At 38.8% G+C, this 21,519-nt stretch overlaps 1 protein-coding gene across 3 annotated transcripts in view; it reads left to right on the top strand.

Moving 5' to 3' along the window:
- USP47 (ubiquitin specific peptidase 47) overlaps positions 1 to 21,519 on the top strand; it is a 105,208-nt gene that overhangs the window by 74,182 nt on the left and 9,507 nt on the right. For all 3 annotated transcript variants that reach the window (XM_034769989.1, XM_034769990.1, XM_034769991.1), the window contains 10 exons: positions 1,280 to 1,392; positions 2,689 to 2,793; positions 4,416 to 4,626; positions 5,212 to 5,327; positions 7,509 to 7,628; positions 9,052 to 9,829; positions 14,515 to 14,690; positions 14,910 to 14,990; positions 16,232 to 16,347; positions 18,533 to 18,651. In XM_034769989.1, the coding sequence (XP_034625880.1) occupies positions 1,280 to 1,392; positions 2,689 to 2,793; positions 4,416 to 4,626; positions 5,212 to 5,327; positions 7,509 to 7,628; positions 9,052 to 9,829; positions 14,515 to 14,690; positions 14,910 to 14,990; positions 16,232 to 16,347; positions 18,533 to 18,651 (1,935 nt within the window). The remainder of the gene's footprint in view (positions 1 to 1,279; positions 1,393 to 2,688; positions 2,794 to 4,415; positions 4,627 to 5,211; positions 5,328 to 7,508; positions 7,629 to 9,051; positions 9,830 to 14,514; positions 14,691 to 14,909; positions 14,991 to 16,231; positions 16,348 to 18,532; positions 18,652 to 21,519) is intronic.

Below are 21,519 nucleotides of genomic sequence, written 5' to 3'. Positions count from 1 at the left end.
CCCCCCCCCCCCCCCCCCCCCAAGATTTGAAAGTATCTTGTCCCCTTATTGGTTCTTTAGGTCAGATGCCAGCCAGGTTACCTGAGCTTCTTAACCCTTTACAGGGAAAAGGATTTTGGAGTCTCTGGCCAGGAGGGGTTTTATAGTACTGTACACAGGACAGCTGTTACCCTTCCCTTTATAGTTATGACAAGGTATATATTAGCTATAAAGAAATACCATATGCTTTAGTGGAAACAAAGATATGAGTTAAAGACGATTAAAGAATCCTCCAAGTTGCAATAGGTTGAGTAGGTTGGTGGTAGAATGCTGTCAGCCCAAGGATTTTTACAAAATATATGGCTAAAATAGAATATCTAAGAGAAGAGAACATAGAATTGAGTGATGCAACATTTGAATGACTGAAATAATATTAGTCATTCCCAGCAAGAACCAGTAATCTCCATATGCTGTTTACTCTGAAGTTCCACAAAACCTGTAACTAATCAACCGCTGAGCATGTTTTCACAAAGATGCGTTGGATAGTATTTTCTCAAGAAACAAAAATAGTGAGGATTCTCAAATTTCAGCATCATCAATGTCTAACCTTTATGATATATTTTCATATTGTCCAATGCCTAACTATGGCCAGCCCACATCTTCTACGAAGGAGGTGATATCCTAAACTACTTTTTAAACTCGAAGGAATGTGTCCAATTCCACAGGGCGTATGTGACACTTGTAGGCCAAAAGACTTCATTTGCAGGTGTTAACTTGTTCCTCCTTTAACTTTTTGAGAAATGTCACAGATTCTACATTTCTCCCTTTGTAGCAGAGAATCTTACCTAGTGCACTGCTCTACATTTAAAAAAAAAATTATTTTATCATTATTTTGATGATATAAGTTGGAATGTTCTCCTGTTCCTGGAAGGTGAGTGAGTTGATCGTAATAAAAAAATTTCTCTTTTAGAACATAGTCTTCAGTCTTGACTCTCTTGGTAAACAGCAAAACTCCTTGCTCACTCTGCATTATTATCTAAAACTATCCTTAGTGGAATTCTAATCTCTTTGACAATGTAGGAGTACAACTGAAGAAATAGAATCAAGTTGACCTCACCTCCCCTTAAAACACAGGCGAAAACAGTCAGTAGCTTAACTGAAAAGAATAAAGTAGGAAGAGAAGAATTTGTCAGGTTGCTGAGAGTATATTGCAAACAGTGAAGAATTCTACAAAAAAAGTGCCATTTAAAAAGTAGTCTTCCTTTTAATCAGCATTTAATTTGTTTGTTTTTATTTATAGAATTTCTTGAAGTGAATGAATATCCAGAGCATATTAAACAATTGGTACGGAAAGAAAAAGAGTTAGAAGAGCAAGAAAAGAAGCAACGTGAAATTGAGCGCAATACTTGCAAGGTTAGAATTCCAGGTTGCTTAACATTGACTCTAAACTTCTATTAAGAACAGTTGAAATATGTTGTAAATGATTACTACAATACGTATAGCGTGTGAAGTATTTACGTAGGTAGCTCAATAAAAACTAAAGCGCTACATATCTGAATGCCATACAAAGTGGAGGGCAGGGCTATCATCTGTAGTCAGCTAGATCCCTGAATTTTTAACCACTAAGTAAACAAAAGTGCCATATTTTAGTAGTCTCTGACACTCAAAATCTTTCTATATACCAGTGTGGCCCCTAGAAGTTTCCTTCAGAAATGAGATTCCTTGTCTGGTTTTTAAATCTAATTTTCTGGTTGGAAATATATAACAAGCAAAAAGTATGGCAGCTGTGATCATGCAGCTCTTAGGGTAAATTTCAATTAGTCCACCTTAGGAATAGATGCTGTTTTTCAGTGACAGCACTGTATAGCCTTAAAAATTACATTGTTAACATGAAACTGTACTTTCACATCCCTTATTGGTAGATTTTGGAAGAGGATGCATTTTAATATAAAATTTATTTCTTTGTCTACTATTTGGTCAGTGTTCAGTATAATCTCTATAGTTCTGGATCTGGCACTTTGTGACTTGTAATTTTAAACCTTTTGTTCAGCAAATACTGCTATTTAGTTTCTCTTCCACCTTCACCCTGGTGTTGCCTTTTAAAGTGTTTTCAACTGGTTGAAATAAGGCAAAAGCTGAAGTACTGCTCCAGTACTTAGTTCAAGGTTAGTTCAAGATGTGGCTGTCCATTCAAACATAGTTTTACACTAAAAGACATCACAGTATGCTCCATTTATCCGAATGGCCAGGAAGGCACCCAAAACTTTCAGATATCCAGTCATTCGTATAAAAGGAAGTTATATTTTGAGCTGCAGTTTCAGTGCATGTAGCCCTATGTTAGTGAATCACCTGCTAATACGTTCTCAGTTAGCCTCTTAGCACCTGTTAGAGCTAATCAATGGCTTTGTTGTGTTAATGCTTAACACTTGGTACTTTGTTAAAGAATTAAAAACAATTTTATTGAAAATAAATTCTAACTCTTTAATAAAGTACAGAATATAAAGCATTAAAAGAGCAAAGCTGTTGATTAGCATTAATAGGTTTTAAAAGGCTCACTGACAACTTATTAGTGTTATTGTAGGGCTAATTGGGGTCACACTGTGGGATCAGATTTTCTGGTAATAGGATTTTGAATAAATGGCAGTGTACTGTATTTGTAAATGCATTTGTGACAGATTAAGATTATTCATTTTATTGATGTTTTTACAGATAAAATTGTTCTGCATGCATCCTGTGAAACAAATAATGATGGAGAATAAATTAGAAGTTCATAAGGACAAGACACTGAAGGAAGCTGTAGAAATTGCTTACAAGGTACAGCATCAGGAATGGCAATGTAGCAAAACTGGCTGATGTAATTTGACTGATGCATAATATTTGTCCACAGTATATTTTTATATATTAATTTTACCATCTTTGCTCTCTTCTATATAGAGAAGCAGCACAAGACATTCTATTTTGATACTACTGACAGAGTTATTCCATTGATAGGAAGTTTTTGTATAATTGGTTTGGCACCAACCCTTCCTTTAAAAAACCAGTTTGACTTCACATACCCGTATTCTGAAACCTCCAATGCCATCTTCGTGGTTGGTTTATCACAAGTGATTTTTTTTTCTTCTATCAGTGATTTAACTCTAATCTCCATACTTTGAGGAAGTATGACAATTTATAGTAGGATTGCAGTAATAGTGTGAAAATAAATATAGGCAAAAGATAATTGTCATGAAGGTTCTGAACACTTGATCCAGTGACACTTATTCCTAATTCTAGAGGGCCAATGGATGACTCTTTTCAGATAGACTTAAAGAAGCATGAGTTGTAGAAGCTCATATTTCTAAAGACCTCTAACTATAAAGGACATCCAGAACCCTAGGCATACCACAACTCCTGTGTACTCTAATGGTGGCAGGGGAGCCTGGGGGCAGCCACAGTGGGCTGCCATCTCCTTCCTAGAAGAGGCAGCAAGGTCAGTCTCTGCCTGCCACCCTCATCTCCCAACCCCTCTCCCCCCACCCGCAAAAAAGTAGTGGTAGCATGGGGCCCCCTCAGTGCTCATCTCAGCACCTGGGGTGTATCTGCTTGGGTGGATGGGTTGGACCTGCTCATTCTTTCGTTCCTGCCTCACACCATGTTCTCTGCCAGAGGGGTGTTAGCATGGCCCTCCAGAGCAGGGGGTCTTGGAGTGAATACCCCATTTGAGATGCTTGGGCAATTCATCCCTCTTATTGTTTCAGGCTATGTGCAGATGCTGCTGCATCAGTTACTCTTACATCATATTTTCAAGCTTTTCTTTGCAATCAGGAAATAGGAGCTTAGTTTTTTAAACTGAAAGTTCACATTGTGATGTGATCACAAGACTCCATTAATTGGGGCTTACGGGCCCTGAAGTCACCACTTTTTTAGTCAATACGCAACCTTCTCTGCTGTCCAGACATTTTTCTTGGATTGTGTCTTCAGGTGCTCAAGGTCCCTGTTTCCACAATTACCTCTCCTAACTACTCTTGGTTTCACTTGTATTCTCTTCTCCCTAGTCATATTTGCTTTGAGAAGGACAAATTTGTCTTCTGCCACTCTGTCTATTTTGAAAAACAAACATCAAACACTCTTCTGTTGGCCTCCTGCTAAAAGAAATAGCATAAGGTCATGAGCACAGCAGCTCTTTCACTTTTATTAGGGATTGTGTGGCAAGCAAAGCCATAATCCAAGTGGCATTACCAGTTAAATACTGTGTGTGCCAAGAGATGTGTGGGAGAAAGGGTAGTGGTAGTAGGACCTTGGCTAGGTCAGGATTCATGTGAGAACTTAATGCGGCCAAGAAGAACCATGCCTGGATTCTCAAAGGGCTATTGTGGGAGGGAGGAGAAATGCATTATGTTAAAGAAAAAATATATAGTGAAACAGTATTTAATTTCACTTCTGCATTTACATTCTAGATAATGGATATAGAAGAAGCAGTTCCTCTGGACTGCTGTCGTCTTGTTAAATATGATGAGTTCCATGATTATTTGGAGCGATCATTTGAGGAAGAGGAGGAGGATATACCAATGGGACTCTTACTTGGAGGAGTCAAATCAACATACATGTTTGACTTACTTTTGGAAACAAGAACACCTGACCAGGTTTTCCAGTGTTATAAACCTGGAGGTAAAAAATATAGTTCCATAAATCCAAAATCAGCTTAAAGTTTGGTTTCAATGTAGCAACTGTGTTAGTCTGTATCCGCAAAAAGAACAGGAGTACTTGTGGCACCTTAGAGACTAACAAATTTATTTCAGCATAAACTTTCGTGGGCTACAGCTCACTTCTTCTGGTGTGATGATGATAAATACAAACTCTGCAATGTGAAACAAAAATGCTTAAGAGTGTGAATGGATGAGATTTTTTCTTGAATTAGATTCTAGTAAAATCTGCAGCATTCAAAAATGTTAACTATTTTAATTTACATTTTTATGTAGCAGATGCTGACAGTGTTCTAATTAAAGCAGTGCTAGAAAGCATTGCTATAATTAGACGATACACTGAATAACACTTTTATCTAGTTGTCATTAGATTAGTTGCTTATCTTACTGCCTGAAAGAAGAATGCTGTGATTGTGACTGCTAGTGGAGTGAGTTAAAACTCATGTATATTTAATGATAGTCTTTAAACGGTATACTGTAAACATCACACTTCTGTTCGTTTTTTTTTTTAACTGAATCATTCTCGTACTACATTTTCTCTTTGCTACAGAGGTTATGGTGAAGGTTCATGTAGTAGACCTAAAGACTGAATCTGTTGCTCCTTCTATCAGTGTGCGAGCTTATTTGAATCAGACAGTTACAGAATTCAAGCAACTCATTTCAAAGGTAATTTATAGTTTTTAATTGTCTAAATATGAAAACATAATATGATTTAAATACCATGGGGCGAGAACCTCGTGCTGCTCCCAGGCCTTCAGACTACAGTAAGTCGTCCCGGTTAACGTTGTTTCATTGTTACATTGCCGATCAGTTAGAGAACATGCTCATTTAAAGTTGTGCAATGCTCCCTTATAACGTTGTTTGGCAGCTGCCTGCTTTGTCCACTGCTTGCAGAAAGAGCAGCCCATTGGAGCTAGCTGGTGGAGGCTTGGAACCAGAGTGGACTGTCAGCTCCCCGATCCCCTAAGTTCCCTGTGCGGCAGCCGCCCAGCAGGCTATCAGTTGCCGGCAGTTCAGCTGTCCCTTCCCCCACTACCATGTGCTGCTCCTGCCCTTTGCCTTAGAGCTGCTCCATAGAGCGGCGGGGAGGGAGACACGACAGGGCTCAAGACAGAGGGGGCTTGCTGGCAGCAGCTGCTGTCTCAACTTGCTGATCTACTTAAAAAGGCAATGTACTTAAAGTGGGGTTAGCGTACTTAAAGGGGCAATGCGCATCTCTCTCTCACACACGGGGGTGTGTGTGTCTGTCTCTGTCTGCCATGTTGTCTGTCTCCATTTGTGCTGCCTTGTAGAGTGTGAGGCTACATTAACAACAATGTGTTAACCCTTGGGGGCTCAGCCGAGTATTAGTTCATCATTTAGCAGTAAGGCATTTCCTGGGAAATATCCCACCCTCTGACTTCACCACCTCAACCAAGCCTCGCAATCATCATTGCTGTGTATAGTATTAAATTGTTTGTTTAAAACTTAGACTTTGTGTATATGTATAGTCTTTTGTCTGGTGAAAAATTTTTTCCTGGAACCTAACCCCCCCCCCCCCCCATTTACATTAATTCTTATAGGGAAATTGGATTCGCTTAACATTGTTTCTCTGAAAGTCGCATTTTTCAGGAACGTAACTACAACGTTAAGCGAGGAGTTACTGTACATAAAAGGGGCCTGACCGCCCATATCCAGCCAGGGGAAGATTCCTGAGACACAGACACAGTAGAAGACGTGTACAGTTGCATGCAAAGACCCCCTCACAAGCCCCTGGTGTAGGCAGCATGCTAGTGGTGGGGTAACATGTAGCGTTGCGGTCCTCTCCTTCCCTGAGAATAGCCAAGAATCAAGATAAGTCCCTCCGTCCCCAGAGCTGAAAGTTCTATGCTGCTCCTCAGAGTCTCAGCAGGGAATCTCAAGCTCAGTGTTAATATGAATGAATAACTATATATGGCTCAAAGTCCAGGGTAATCCTGAAATCTGAATTTCAGCTTCTAAATAGATGAGGTAGAATTTGTTATTATGGGATTACTGCATTTTACTGCTCTTGCAGGATACCACTTTTGACAGCTTTTATGGCATAGGATGCTTTTATTTGGGGGCTGATTTGCCCTGGCTGCAGTGGTATAAGACTACAGTAACTCCACTGTCACTGTTAGAATTACACTGGAGTAAAACTGAGTTTAGTCAGTCCTTATGTAACTTCCCATATAACTTTTCCTAATACGAAATATCACTGGAAAAAGGAAGGAAAAAATCTCCCGCAAAATTCAAAATTTTGAAGATGTTTCTATTTCACAGGGTTTGAAACAGATCCTGTTTTTGTGTTTGCTTTCAAAAAATTTTAATTCAACTTATTTTATCAAAACGCTTATAGAAGATGGCTGACCAATGGGGAATACTTGATGCTTCAGAAGATTATTTTCTTACCTTCTCAGATTGGATTCTTTGCACTATCTTCTTAACTTGCATAGCTACAAATATCTAGCCATTTGAAAATGTAACCAGCCACCTTAAAAACGTTTGTTTGTTACTCTGACCTCCTGAAGAAGTGAATTTCAAAAGTTGACGGCATATCAGTTAAAGCAGTATTTTGTTTTTGTTCTGAATTTATTGCCTTCTAATTTCATTAAGGTACCCTTGTTCTCCTCCTGTATGACAAGGTGAAAACAATGAGACCGAATGGTTTTCACTGTTCCCTTCAAACTTTTTAAATGGTTTAATCAGGCTGATTTAATCTCTTTATTTTACAAATTCTAATAATAACCAAACTTTCTCCTTCCATGTGATAGCTTTTAGAAATCAAGTAAAAATATTTATGAAAGTATATGCTATTTTTTTTTAAACTGCATTATGGTTTTGTAGGCTGTACGTCTGCCCGCTGAAACAATGCGGGTAATACTGGAACGTTGCTACAATGACTTGCGTCTTCTCAATGTGGGCAACAAAACGCTGAAAGCTGAAGGCTTTTTTAGAAGTAATAAGGTAAGATCTCTGTTTTTAAATCATTCTTTTCTAATATATTTATAACCACTACTTAGATTTTTCTAACTTTTACAATAGTTATGTAGAACAGCTGGATATATCATTTACTTCATTTTTTTTTCTTCAGTTCAAAATCCCCTCTCAGTTTAAGAGAACCTCACAAATTTTGTACTGTTAAGAGAGCTAGGGTAAGAATTATCTGAAACCAGATGGCTAAGACAAGGTTGAGCTGTTTCCAGCATTCTGCAATCTGGCTGATCTCTGAAGTTCAACAGCATAAGATCCTAGTACTAATGAATGCAGCAGGGGCAGTGTATTGCTCACAGATTTGTATAATTTGTATTTCAAGGCCCTGGACCATTATATCTGCTCTTGGATTGGGAGTTCCTTCAGAACTTAAACACAAACAAACAAAAAACCTGTTCTTATAATCTGGTAGCTTCGACCAGAGTATGTACAGTAAATATTTCCAACAGTAGCTTCATAGTGCAGGTGAGAACTTGAATAATTTTGTACTTTGGCATATATAGCTTTGTCCTGGTGTCTACTGTTGTAGTCGTTTAACTGGTCACACGAGACATTTCTTCCATTAATTATCTTCTGGCTTTGAGGCTTGGGATCAAGAGTGGTTTGTTGGCATCAGAACATGTTGCTACATAGGAATATTGCATCCGGATCAGCAGGGTTTTGTGAGGACTTTATATTGCTCTGTAGCTGAGCAAAAGAACAGTATTGATAGACTCCATAATGAGCTTGCATTCAAGCCTTTTCATCTGAGGAAACCTCAGTAAAGCATGGCAACCTTTGAGGAAGGGAAAAAGAGGAATTCACCTTCCACCAAAACAGCCCTTTGAATCTTAAGATGCAAATAGCCTATGGTTTTGCATCAACCATGCATTTTATTTAAGCAATATCATAAATTCAAATAAGAGACTTAGGGTCCCTCTTCCAAAAGGGTCTTAACCTTGACTCCATCACAAAAATACAAGTGCATATGTGCTAACACTTATCAATTGTATGTTAGGTGGTACAACTTACTCTGTATGCATACTAGCCTTCTGGCTGTAGGAAAGTGTTTTTAAAATTTTGCCTACGTATTTTAGTTGTCCAGTAGTGCTGGTAGGAGCAGCACTCCTATCCACCCCTATCCACCTATTTACAACTTACTTGTAATCTGCCTAGTATGATTATTTAATATATGCAAAACTAAATTATTTAGCTGTCAGAATAATTAATAAGGTGGGTATTCTTTATTAAGTCTCCTCTAAAACTGGGATTTAAAAATAGATTAGAGTAATTTTTTATATTGTCATCTTTTCAATGCATTCTGAATACTTGTATATATTGTATGTTGCTGCCTGTACTATTAAGTAACATAGCTACGTATGGTATCATAATCATAATGGTATGATTTTATGTTTAGGTCTTCGTTGAAAGTTCGGAGTCTTTGGATCGCCAAATGGCATATACAGACTCCCATTTGTGGAAACTTTTGGATCGTCATGCAAACACAATCAGGCTATATGTTTCATTGCCAGAACAATCTCCTGGGTCTCAATTTAAAAGGACAGTCAATCAAAAAGCGAGTGGAGATTCAGGCAATTTGGATGAAGCCTGTGCAAGAGTGAAAGGAACTCTGGGTAATATGAGATCTGTAGAGGCTATCTTGGAAGAAAGCACTGAAAAACTCAAAAGCTTGTCGCTGCAGCAAGAGCAGGAAGGGGATAATGGAGACAGTAGCAAGAGCACAGAAGCAAGTGACTTTGAAAACATTGAATCACCTTTGAATGAGGTAGACTCTTTAGCATCAGCAGAAAACAGAGAACTTGAAAACCAAATTCAAATTTCTGATCCAGAAAATTTCCAGTCAGAGGAGCGGTCAGATTCTGATGTGAATAATGACAGAAGCACAAGTTCAGTGGACAGTGATATTCTTAGTTCCAGTCACAGCAGTGACACTTTGTGCAATGTGGACAATGCCCCGATCCCCTTGGCTAATGGACTTGACTCTCATAGCATCACAAGTAGTAGGAGATCTAAAGCAAATGAAGGGAAAAAAGAAACCTGGGACACAGCAGAAGAAGATTCTGGAACTGACAGTGAATATGATGAAAGTGGCAAGAGTACAGGAGAAGCACAATACATGTACTTCAAAGCAGAGCCCTATGCTGCAGATGAAGGTTCAGGAGAAGGACAGAAATGTATGTATTTATTCTATTTTATTAAAAATACCTTTTAATCCATCTAGCTTTAAACATGGAGAAATACAGTCTGGAAAAAAAAAGTATTAAAATTTAACTAGACCACGGTTTTTCAAACTGGAATCCACAGACCCCTGGGGGTCCCCAGGCCATTCTGATCAATTCCTCCCTCTCACTCCTAGTGCCTCCCAGAATCGGGCTCTATCTCCCAGAGGCTACTGAAGCCAAACAGGGAGATTTTAGGTGCTAAAATTCAGGGAGCGCAGCAGGGGTAAGGCAGGCTCCCTGCCTGCCCTGGCTCTGCGCTGCTCCCGGAACTCCCACGCCCAAACTCTCTCCCACAGCCCGTACCCCAGCCTGGTGAAAGTGAGTGAGGGTGGGGAAGAGTGAGCGATAGAGGCGGGGGGGGGGGGGGGGGGGGGGGGGGGGGGGGCGGGAAGGGGTGGGGGGGGGTAGGGCCTTTGGGGAAGGGGTAGAGTGGGGGCGGGGTCTGGGCCTAAGGTGGGGACTTGGGGATGCGCGGAAAATTTTAAATCAAAATGTGGATCCTTGGGTTGCTTAAGTTTTTGAGAACTGCTTTGAACTAGACCATTGAAGCACTCAGTTATAATGCATTTTTTTCAAAATGCTTAGCAGTATGTCAACAATATATTTTTATGTTCACTTGCTAAGCCATGTTACAATACTTTGTAAGAAAAGTGGTGAAGTTTCCCAGTGAACAACAGAATGACAGTCATAATTCTTCATGTTCTTGGAAATAGCACCTTGTATATATTTATGGGAAAAAATGGCTAGAGGGTAGGTGCAATATAGCTTTTCTGACACTGACTTCGTACAAGTTCATACAATGTGTTTGCTTGTAGCTCAAAGAGCAAATAGTAGTGATAACTTACCCTAACAATTACCCTAAAAACATTTTTGTTTTTTAGACATAATTTTTATTGTAAAGAGAGACTTGAATTCCTGTGGAACAAAATGCATTGTGTTTCCGCAGCTATTGATCTTTTAGGTTTCTAGAGTATGTGGAGCTTCACTAACCTAAGTACAGTAGTTTAAGTACAGGGGAATATCTGGTTCCAGATAAAATGATGTGCCAAATTTGAAGAGAGTCTAACACAAATGAGTCATATTGCTGTTGATCCTTTACATATATTTTATAAATTTTTTTAAACATATACAGTAACACCTCGCTTAACATTATAATTATGTTACTGAAAAATGCTACTTTAAGCGAAACTATATTAAGCAAATCCAATTTCCCCATAGGAATTAATATAAATAGGGGGGATTAGGTTCCAGGGAATTTTTTTTTGCCAGACAAAAGACATTATATACACAGTATTTGTTTTAAACAAGCAATTTAATACTGTGGAGTCAGAGGATGGGATATTTCCCAGGGAATGCCTTGCTGCTAAACGATGAACTAGCACTCGGCTGAGCCTTCAAGGGTTAACACGTTGTTAATGTAGCATCACTCTCTACAAGGCAGCATGAATGGAGGAAGGGGAAACAGCATGGCAGAGACACACACGCACCCTGTGTGTGAGAGAGAGACACGCATTGCCCCCTTAAGTACACTGACCCAACGCTAAGTACATTGCCTTTTTAAGTAGATCAGCAAGTTGAGACAGCTGCTGCCAGCAAGCTCCCTCTGTTCTCAGCCTGTTGTGTTTCTCTCTCCCCAATCCCCCACCCCCGGCTCAGTGGCGATGGGGTACAGGAGTGTTGGGCGGGGGACACCCTGACATAAGCACTCCCCTTCTGCACAGCATGCGGGAGGCTCCTGGGAGTAGCTCCAAGGCAGAGGGCAGAAGCAGCACACGGCAGTGGGGGAGGGACACCTGAACTGCCTGCCATTGACAGCCTGCTGGGAAGCTGCCGCACAGGAAACTTAGGGGGACTGACTACCCACCCTGGTTCTAGGCCCCCACCAGCTAGCTCCATCGGGCTGCTCTTTCTGCAAGCAATGGACAAAGCAGGCGGCTACCAAACAACATTATAAGGGAGCATTGCACAACTTTAAATGGGCATGTTCTCTAATGATCAGCAATGTAACAACAAAACAACTTTAACCGGAATGATGTTAAGTAAGGAGTTACTGTACATATAGAAAAGAAAAACAAAGCCATATTAGATTATTTGTAAGTGGTATATAATGAAGAGACTGGCATGAAATTAATAGCAGGAATTAGAAAGTGAAGAGAAGTTTGAGAAGTAAGAAAAATATAAAATATCTAAAGTAGTGTAAGTTTACATTAGCATGCCGAAAGAGATGACCAAGTGAAAATGTGGGTTATAATGGACATTTTTTGTAAACTGAAGGATTTTTATGAAATCAGGCATCTTGAAGTAATAAGAGTAGAGTAAATAAACGTCGTTTGTAACCTGTAGCTATTGCTTTGATACACAACATTTACTGAACATTTGTTTTTATTATAAAACCGCAATTAGAGAAGTTGAATCATAGATACTTCAGAAGTCTGAACAAAAATTGTAAAATATCTCCCTTTAAAACTTGAAAAGACTCTTTCTTCCTAATCTGGTTTTGAACCACTGCAAATACTGATCAATTTTACAGGAATAGGTAAACAAAAGCATTAGTTTCTTAGGTTAATTTTTATGCTTGCTTATTGCATTGTATGAATTGGTATATTGAGGAAAAATATCTGAAATATATCTTGTACAGCAGCATGAACAATTTTGAAATGTTAAGTTTGGAGTTATATTTTATACTTGGATTTCTCTTCAGAAAATAACTCAATTGGAGAACATCCATAAACTACTTAATGTATCTATATATTTTCTCCTATTTTAGCAATCATTTGCCATAAGCCCGTTCACTGTACTTTTTGTTACTTTAGATTAAACCTAGAAAAAGCAGCGCATTCCCAGTGTTGTATAATATAGTTTAAAATGCTTATTTCAAATAGTTTAGTTCAGTTTGTAATGTTATATTAAAAATAAGCTGCATAAATTGCATCGTTCTTTATATCCTTTCTCATGAGCAATGATAAAGGCTAGTTACTGGCAGAGGGGCAGATCCTCAAATTTTGTAAATTGTCATAGCTCCATTGAAGTCCGTGAACTATGACCATTTATGTAAGCTGAGGATCTGCCCTTGACAGAATTCTTCCTGTCTGGAAATAAGGGACAAATCCTGCTTGCTTTACTTACATAGTTCTATTGATTTCAGTAGGACAGGTGTTTCACCATGTAGTATTTGGCGCTCAATAAGTATTCTTGGAGTAATACAGCCTAATGTGATTAGACCTAAATAGTGTAGGCTCCAGTTGTTTGTAATTCTTAAATTAGTCCAAATTGCATACGTGAAAAAATAAAAATATTCTAAGCAAGCAGGTTTTCTTGTTGCTTTTCAATATGGACTAGTATAGTAAAGCTTTGAGACTTACTGTTGAGTATAAAAATAACTGAATTATAGCATGATAAATATATTGAATAGTTTGAGTGGTACAAGTTATATACTGAGATTGAAGGTACAAAAAGGGCTTGAAAAACTAGGCAAGTAGGAAAATTTCTCTGGAGAGTTCAAGGACCCAAACCATCAGTTTCTGATCTTTTTCTTTAAAATTACTTTAATACACCTCTACCTCGATATAACACTGTCCTTGGGAGCCAAAAAATCTTACCGCATTATAGGTGAAACCGCGTTATATTGAACTTGCTTTGATCCACCGTAGTGCGCAGCCCCCCCCCCCCCCCCCCCGGAGCACTGCTTTACCACGTTATATCCGAATTCGTGTTCTATCGAGTCGTGTTAGATCAGGGTAGATGTGTAGTTTTTAATAGTTCCAAAGGCAATCTTTCAAACAAGAGCCAGTGTCATAATGCCTTTCTGAACTTGTAAGCAGAGTGCTGTAGGGCCTCTGATGTCTCATCACAGCTGTTCAAAATGTTGTGGGTAGCAGTCCACGTGAGAATAATGTGGGAAGTTAATCTGCTGATTAGGAAAGCTGTGAGTAGCAACTGACATAGCTGTAGCAGCCAGGGCGAGGAGGGCACAGAAGTAGCAATCACATCCGCCCTTAGTAGAGTAGAATTGTGGCAGCCCCCACGTACACAGTGAAGTAGCCAAGAGGCTCCTGGGTGGGCTGAAGAGAAGGGGAAGCATGCTCCTTTCTTCCAATGGCAGGATAATGGGTAGGATTTCAAATTCACATCTGCCAGCGAGAGACTTGTATAAAAGCTGGATGACGTTAATGTTGGTAATGGGATAGAAACACCGAGCCCACAGCTCTAGATCCAGTTCCCTGCTCTGTCAGAGACTTCCCGTTTGACAATGGGTGAGCCATGTAGGTTCAAATTTTGAAAGGCCCCTAAGTTATTTAGATGGTTTTGAAAATTTTACACTTAAGCTCTCAGTACCTCAGTTCCCCATCTGTAAAATGGGGTTAATAATACTTCACTCTCTCACAGGGGTGTTTGAGCATAAACATATGAAAGATTGTGTGGCACTCTGATGATATGCTAATAGGAGCTATAAAATATCTAATCTAGATAAAATGTGAAGAGGGACCTGATCCATGGCTGGCACTCTTAGGATTACTATCATACAAATAACGGTGAACAAGTATGTGGAAACACGCTTTCATAAATTAAATGGGCAAAATTTGGTGGTCACTTTGTAACACAAGGTTGGGTTTTTGTTTTTGTTTGTTGTTTTTTAGGGTTGCTGGTGCATGTTGATAAAAGAATTACACTGTCTGCCTTCAAGCAACACTTGGAGCCCTTTGTTGGAGTTCTCTCCTCTCACTTCAAGGTCTTTCGAGTCTATGCCAGCAATCAAGAGTTTGAGAGTGTTCGGCTGAATGAGACACTTTCATCATTTTCTGATGACAATAAGGTTAATCAAATGAGCTTTTGAATAATTAAAAACTTATACAATAGAACCAAATTTAGTTGGCTGACTAGGCAACTTTTGCAGACTAATTCTGTATTGAATGAAATTCACTCCCTACTTCATGGCATCCTTGCTATAATGGTAGTATTAACGCAATGTTAGAACAGAACTAACTTTTGACTTTTAATATCAATTCTGATGATGATTCTTTTCAATTAATAGATAACTATTAGACTTGGAAGAGCACTTAAGAAGGGGGAATACAGAGTCAAAGTGTACCAGCTCTTGATAAATGAGCCAGAAGTAAGTAATTTTATATTTTAAAATCTTCTAAAAGTAGTGTATGAAGACACTGAAATGTGCATTAGTCTTAATTTTTTGGGGGAAAAAAAAAACCCTTAAGGGTAAAATCCCCACTAAATTTTCAGTCCATGCATTCTCTTTCCCGAAAGCCTCCCTAACTAGACAATTTACATTGAAAGAACTCTCTAATAGGTGTCATGTTTTCTAATAACGTAGTGCTAGGATATTTACTGCCATCAGATACTGCAAAGCAACACTTATCAGAAAGATTCACTAATTGAATATGGTGATATAGCTGTTTGCACTAGACTAGTCTTGTAGTAGTGCTAGAAACAAGTGACTGTCTTGTAATAATACAATTGATTAACATAAGTACCCATTTGAGACTTAAAGTACAATTAAGCGTCTGTAAAAATAACTTTGTAGAGTCCATGTTTTGTCTCAATTTCCACATAAAAATTGCTTTGTTTACAAGTGCATCTGAGTTGCGCTTTATTTGCACCTGTAATAAATACACTGCAGTTTCGTCAGTTACTAATATGATGTGTAAGCAGAAAAGAACAGTTGATTGAATAATGCATGAAATGAAATTGATCACTAACTTAAGATCAGACAATGTTTTGATTAAAAAATCATTTTCCAAATATGAACAGCTTTCTTCAATAGAGGAAGTTCTGTATGTACTATGGAGCCAGTAAATAGCACATTAAAAACAAAGAAGGATGCCACCAGTTTGGTGACAGGACTTATTTAATTGAAAAATAGCTTTCCAAATAATTTTAATGCCCATATATCTATTCTGTTAGGGGGGGAAAAAAAAGGCAAATGCCACCATCATATGTGGAAACATATGGTTGGTCCTGCTTTGAGCAGAAGGTTGTACGAGATGACCTCCTGAGATCCCTTCCAACCCTGATATTCTATGATTCTTTATATGTTTTATAATGTTTCTGAAGTTTTAATAATGTACACAATATTTAATTCTTAACTACTATGCTTTTATTTCAGTGAAGTTTTTGGTTTGTGAATGAACTGGAAATAAGCTGCAGTGAGTTATTAATGCACTAATGAGCGCAGCCTGTTTTGAATCAGTTTAGTTGAGTATCTTGCTCACACTAAGTTCTCAACTGTCATTTTCTAGGATGATGGAGACTGAGCAAGACTATAGCATGAATGAGAGATACTTTTTTTGTAAAGAAACAATACTAGCACTAATAAATGTATATTTGTTGTGTTCACAGCCATGCAAGTTTCTTTTAGATGCTGTTTTTGCTAAAGGAATGACTGTGCGTCAGTCAAAAGAGGAGCTACTTCCTCAACTCAGGGAGCAATGTGGATTAGATCTGACTATTGACAGGTAAAAAACATACAGTCAAGATTAAAACTGCTGGATTAAATACAACTAAGAGTGCCTCTGTTTCTGTTCCTCAGAAGCCAAGGTGACCTGCTATAAATATTAGGAGGAAATTTTTTTTCTCCTTTATGGGAGAAAGTATTAATATAATCAGTCCCCGCTAGTTTTTTAGTGGTTTTTTTGGAGGTGGTTGAAAGGTGATCAGTTATTGTGTTGTCTGAGCCAAACTGTGAATATAAAAGATTAATTTGTAATAAATTTCTAGCTTTCATTCTATCTGGAAAGATTGAGGCAGTGGAGTGCTGCTTAAATGGAAATGCCTTTGTTTGAAATGGCTTACCACTGCAATCTATAAGTTCAGATCTGTTTGCGCTTCTATCCTGTCACAGTGGTATTGCCTGTTGGGTATGTTAAAGGTAACAGTACCTCTCTAAAAGCAGAAAAGGGAAGAAAAGAAAAACACTTCACAATAAAAAAGACTAGTCTCTGAGAGATAGTCTAAACATTTCTGTGTAGAAGTAGCACAAATGCTGCTCTGTGGATTGCTCTGACATGTTGCCTCTTCTGATTTTTCCATACACTTTAACCTCTTGCCTCAGGGCTGGAGAAGATCTGCAAGATGGAGCCACATGAGTCAGACATCCACCCTTTAAGTGTGTCTCCAGTTTTTTTAAAGAAGAAAAAATGTTTTTAGTGGGGGGAAAGCTGTGGGTAGAGCTTGGGGGAGAATAACACCACTAATTTTTTTCCCATTCCTGCTTAAGAAGCCATTCTTCTCTCCCACTGTCCCTCTCCTTATGCACCCCATGGATTGGCCAGATACAGTCGGAGTCCCATATTCTCCTGAGCATCTGTACTCTGACTAACAAGTACAATCCTTCCTAGAGCTCGCCAGTATATGGCAGCTTTGCAATGTCTCCTTGTCAAAAGCAATAATTGAAACCTCCTCTGAATAACCCACCTACAGATGAGAGATTAATATTTCAGTGTTGTCAGAAAATAGAAGTATGATGATTCATCTCAGAATTCTTTGGTATGCCTGGTTTAATTTAGGCTCACTTATTCTCACACAAAAGAGTCATGCCTTAAGAGACTTAAATCACGTACAAAGTGTACTCCAATATTTTGTATCTACATGAGATTTCACAGTGTATTTGATTATCAACTTAATAAACTTGCTGCTATTTCCCCTTTTTAAGAGTCATGCAATTCATAGTAGAGCACCAGTTATACAATATTTAAACTGCCGTTAGAATATACGGTAGATACACTGTAGTTCTGTTGAGCGCTTCACATGTCTGATAGCTGGAGGGCATACATGAAGCAGCTTAAATTTAGTCACAAAATAAGCAGTTTTCTCTAAGACCAGCTTGCTGGCTAAAAGTAGAATTATGTCCTACATAGATCATTGGTCCCCAAGCCAGCAATTTCAAGGTCCTCTCAGAAATCTAATAGCTGAAGATTGCCATATTGGGTGTGTTGTAGAGAAAAATTCTTAAGCTCTTAGCTGAAGGAGAGACTGCTGTCTAGCAACCAACTCCAGTGGCCATGAATGACAGCATTGATATGCTTAAGGGTCCAGATTTCCATGCAGCCACTTAAAGGTGTGATGGTATACTCTTAATTTTATAAGATCTCCAGATTGAAATTTTGAGAAGCAAGAAAAGTCATATTTACCGATAGAGAGGTGAAGTTTGGTCATAGTTGAAAATCTTGGGCCTCTTGAAGGAGTGAAGACCCTGTGTGTGGCTGGGAGCAGAGTAGGGGTGGTTTGTGCAACCTCTAGGTGTTAAAGGTACCATCTGTATTGTAGTCAGGAGATGTGATTGCAGCATAGGCATACCCATGCTATCTCGATCACAAATAGCAGTGAAGCCACAGGAGCATGAATAATGTCAGACTAGCCACACACGTACATGCACAGGATCCCTGGGTACATACTTGGGCAGTTAGCCTGTGCTGCTGCGGCTTCATTTACCTTTTTAGGGAACTAGCTCATTCAAAGCTAGCTTAGGTATGTTGCAGTCATGCCTCCCAATTGCAGTGTAAACACACTCTTAAGTGTCATGGATTTTGAGACACCTTTCTCCAGGGCTCCAAAAAAAAAAAAATTTATCACTGAATTCATTGCCAATGTAAGTTGGTATCAATGAACAAAATCTTACTGTTTTCTTAAACATATTTATAGGTTTCGCCTACGAAAGAAAACCTGGAAGAATCCAGGCACTGTATTTCTGGATTATCATGTCTATGAGGAAGATATTAATATTTCAAGCAACTGGGAAGTCTTCTTAGAAATACTTGACGGTAATAACAATACATTATGAGAAAAAGTTAGATCCCTAACATTTTGGAGTTTAAAATGCACATTTAAATTGTATCAAAAGGTGAATTCTATCTTTTGTGAATATATGCCTTTTTGTACGTCAATGGAATAGAATCCTTCAGCTAATAACATGTTAAATAGCGATTTTTGTTGAATGTTGGCTTATTGAATTATTTTAGGTTCACTGCATTCTACATTCTATACTTTCCTGAAGATAATTAAAACTGCACTTCAAGATTCTTTTTCAGTTTAGTTGTTGTGTATTTTCTAGACTTGAGGACTTAGCTTAATGCAGCCTTCTGAATTGCATAAAAACTTACCAGCTTCGGCACAAAGTTTCCTTGCCTGCACATACCATGATGATTAAAACAATTAATTATATTATTTTAGTTGATTATCAAAATTTTATTTGCCCAAGAGAGCAAAGGAGTAGAATTTTTCAAGTGTGGGGAAATAGATAGGGGGATTCAGATTATTTATTCAGACCAGTGGTGCTAGTGTGATCAAAATGGGATAATATAAATTGCAAAAGGGGGTGAGGTAGAGGGAAATTAAAAAAAAAAAAAAAAAAAAAAAAGTTAACCATGATGCAGTGCCTGCTTTTTTCGTAGGTCTCTGTGAAGCTATGTGATGAAACCTCACATGTACACAGTCCTCTGGCTTTAGTTTTGAAAAATACTAGAGAAGTTTGGTTCATAGTTTCTTTGCAAACTTGTGTGTGTGTGTGTGTGTGAGAGAGAGAGATCCATATAGGTGTAATGATTGTAATTATGACTACATGTATCAGATGCTGAGAATGCAGCAGTGCCTACACTTGAGGTTGCAGAAGTGTTTCCATTCTAAGTGTTAACTTTCAGTTCATCTTGATCATCTTGATTGATTGGTCTTAGATTGCGCCAATCACATGTCTTCCATTCTTCTCTTATCCTGGCCTTCCTTCTCTGTGTGTCCATGACTTTTCACGATAAAATCTTCCCGTCTTTTTTGAGGTCAGCCATTTTCAGTTCCCTGGGGTACCACTTGGCAACAGCAGTAGTTCGATTGTCAGTGAGCCTCGCTAATTCCCAGCCCATTGCATTTTACTGTTCCTGCTTTCAGTGACGTCGTACACTCCATTCTATCTGATCACTTCACTGGGGACTCAGTCTCAGATTGAGATCCCCAGAATTCTTCTTTCCATCGCTCTCTCCGTGACCGACAGTTGTTGCTCCTCTATCTTTGTCAGTGCCCATGTTTTGCTGCCATATAACATTGCTGGCAATACTGTTGAGTTGAAGACATTGGCGTGTGTTGCCTTGTTGATTTTTTCCCTTGGAGAAAATCCTCAATAGGAATTGAATGTGCATGCCAACCAGCTTGCTTTCTTCGCATGAGTTCACCTTTCTGATCATGGCGCATATTAATTTTTTGGCCCAAATAGACATATTGTTCAACTTCTTCTATTTCTTCTCCCTTGACTATTATTTGGGCTTTTGGCAAGGCATTAGACTGCATACATTTTGCTTTAGAGCGGTTCATTTTCAGTCCGACTTGGCTGCTTTTTGTGTCAAGTTCTGTACTTTTCTGTAGTTTGATAGTGTTTTCAGCAATCAACATGATATCGTCTGAATCTGAGGTGGTTTAGCTGCTCTCCATTGATGCTGATTCCACCTTTCCAGTTCATCCACCTCATTACCATTTTGAGGCAGGCTATGAAGAGTTTCAGTGAAACCCTATCTCCTTGCTTCACACCTTTATTGACTGGCATGCACAGGGAAGTATCGAACAGGGTTATATCCGTAGTGCAGTCAGTTTGCTTCCTTTCGTAGTTTGATGTAGTTTGTGTTGATGCCCTGCTCTGCAAGAGCTGTCGGCACTACATAGATCTCTACGCTGTCAAATGCTTTTTCATAGTCGACGAAGGCAATGCATAAAGGAAATTTGTATTCCCTTGAGCACTCCAATAGCTGGTTTAGAGTGAAGATCTAGTCCAATGTGCTGAAATTCCTTTGAATATCTGCCTGCTTTCTTGGATGCTGCTCATTCAGACTCTGTGAGAGCTAGTTTGTTGTTTTGGTGAATAGCTTGTAGACATGTGAGAGCAGTCATATTGGTCAGTAGTTCTTTAGATCTTCACGATCACCCTTCTTGTACAGCAAAATGGTGTTGGACTATTTCCAGCTGGATGTATATTCTGCATTTCTAAGTAGCAGCTAAAGCTCTGAGCAAGGGTTTTCCAGAGGTCTTGGCCTCCAGCTCTTATCATTTCGATTGTCAGTCTGTCTTTTCCTGGAGCTTTTCTTTCCTTCATTTGGTAAACTGCATGTCAAACTTTGCTGACGAGGACCGGGAGTGCGCGCACGTTGGTCTGTTGAAGTGTTCATAGTGGGACGTTTATTTGAGGAGCGAACAGTTCGGTGTAGAAATCTTTGCAGACAGCTTCCATTCGTGTTCTGTCAATAACTGTTTTTCCATCCTTGTTCTTCAGCGCCGTTATTGTCTGTGTATAGCATCAGTTCCCATTTGCATTTTTTTGAGGCTTCTGCAATCTTCCGCTGTCTTTAAGAGCCTTTCATTTCAGTATTTCTCAAAGTCTTCCTTTTAGTTGTCGTCTTATCAGCTTTCAGACTAGCCAAGAAAGAGAGACCGAAAAGAGCCAAGGGAAGAATCTCAGAAGAAACAAGGAACTTGCTAGAGAAGGGGAGGAATATAAAGCGAAATGATGGCAACAAACTCCCTCCTCTGCACATTTTCATTGCTTATATTTTTTCTAATCTTTACAAATTTCAGTCAAAAAAATGAATATTTGTTTTCAGTTAGGGAGCAAATTTTTGATAGGTTGAGACAAAACTGTTTAACCACTTTCAGAT

This window comes from Trachemys scripta, chromosome 4 (assembly GCF_013100865.1).
Source record: "Trachemys scripta elegans isolate TJP31775 chromosome 4, CAS_Tse_1.0, whole genome shotgun sequence".
Taxonomy (NCBI): Eukaryota; Metazoa; Chordata; order Testudines; family Emydidae; genus Trachemys; species Trachemys scripta.
This window is presented reverse-complemented; position numbering and strand designations above follow the sequence as displayed.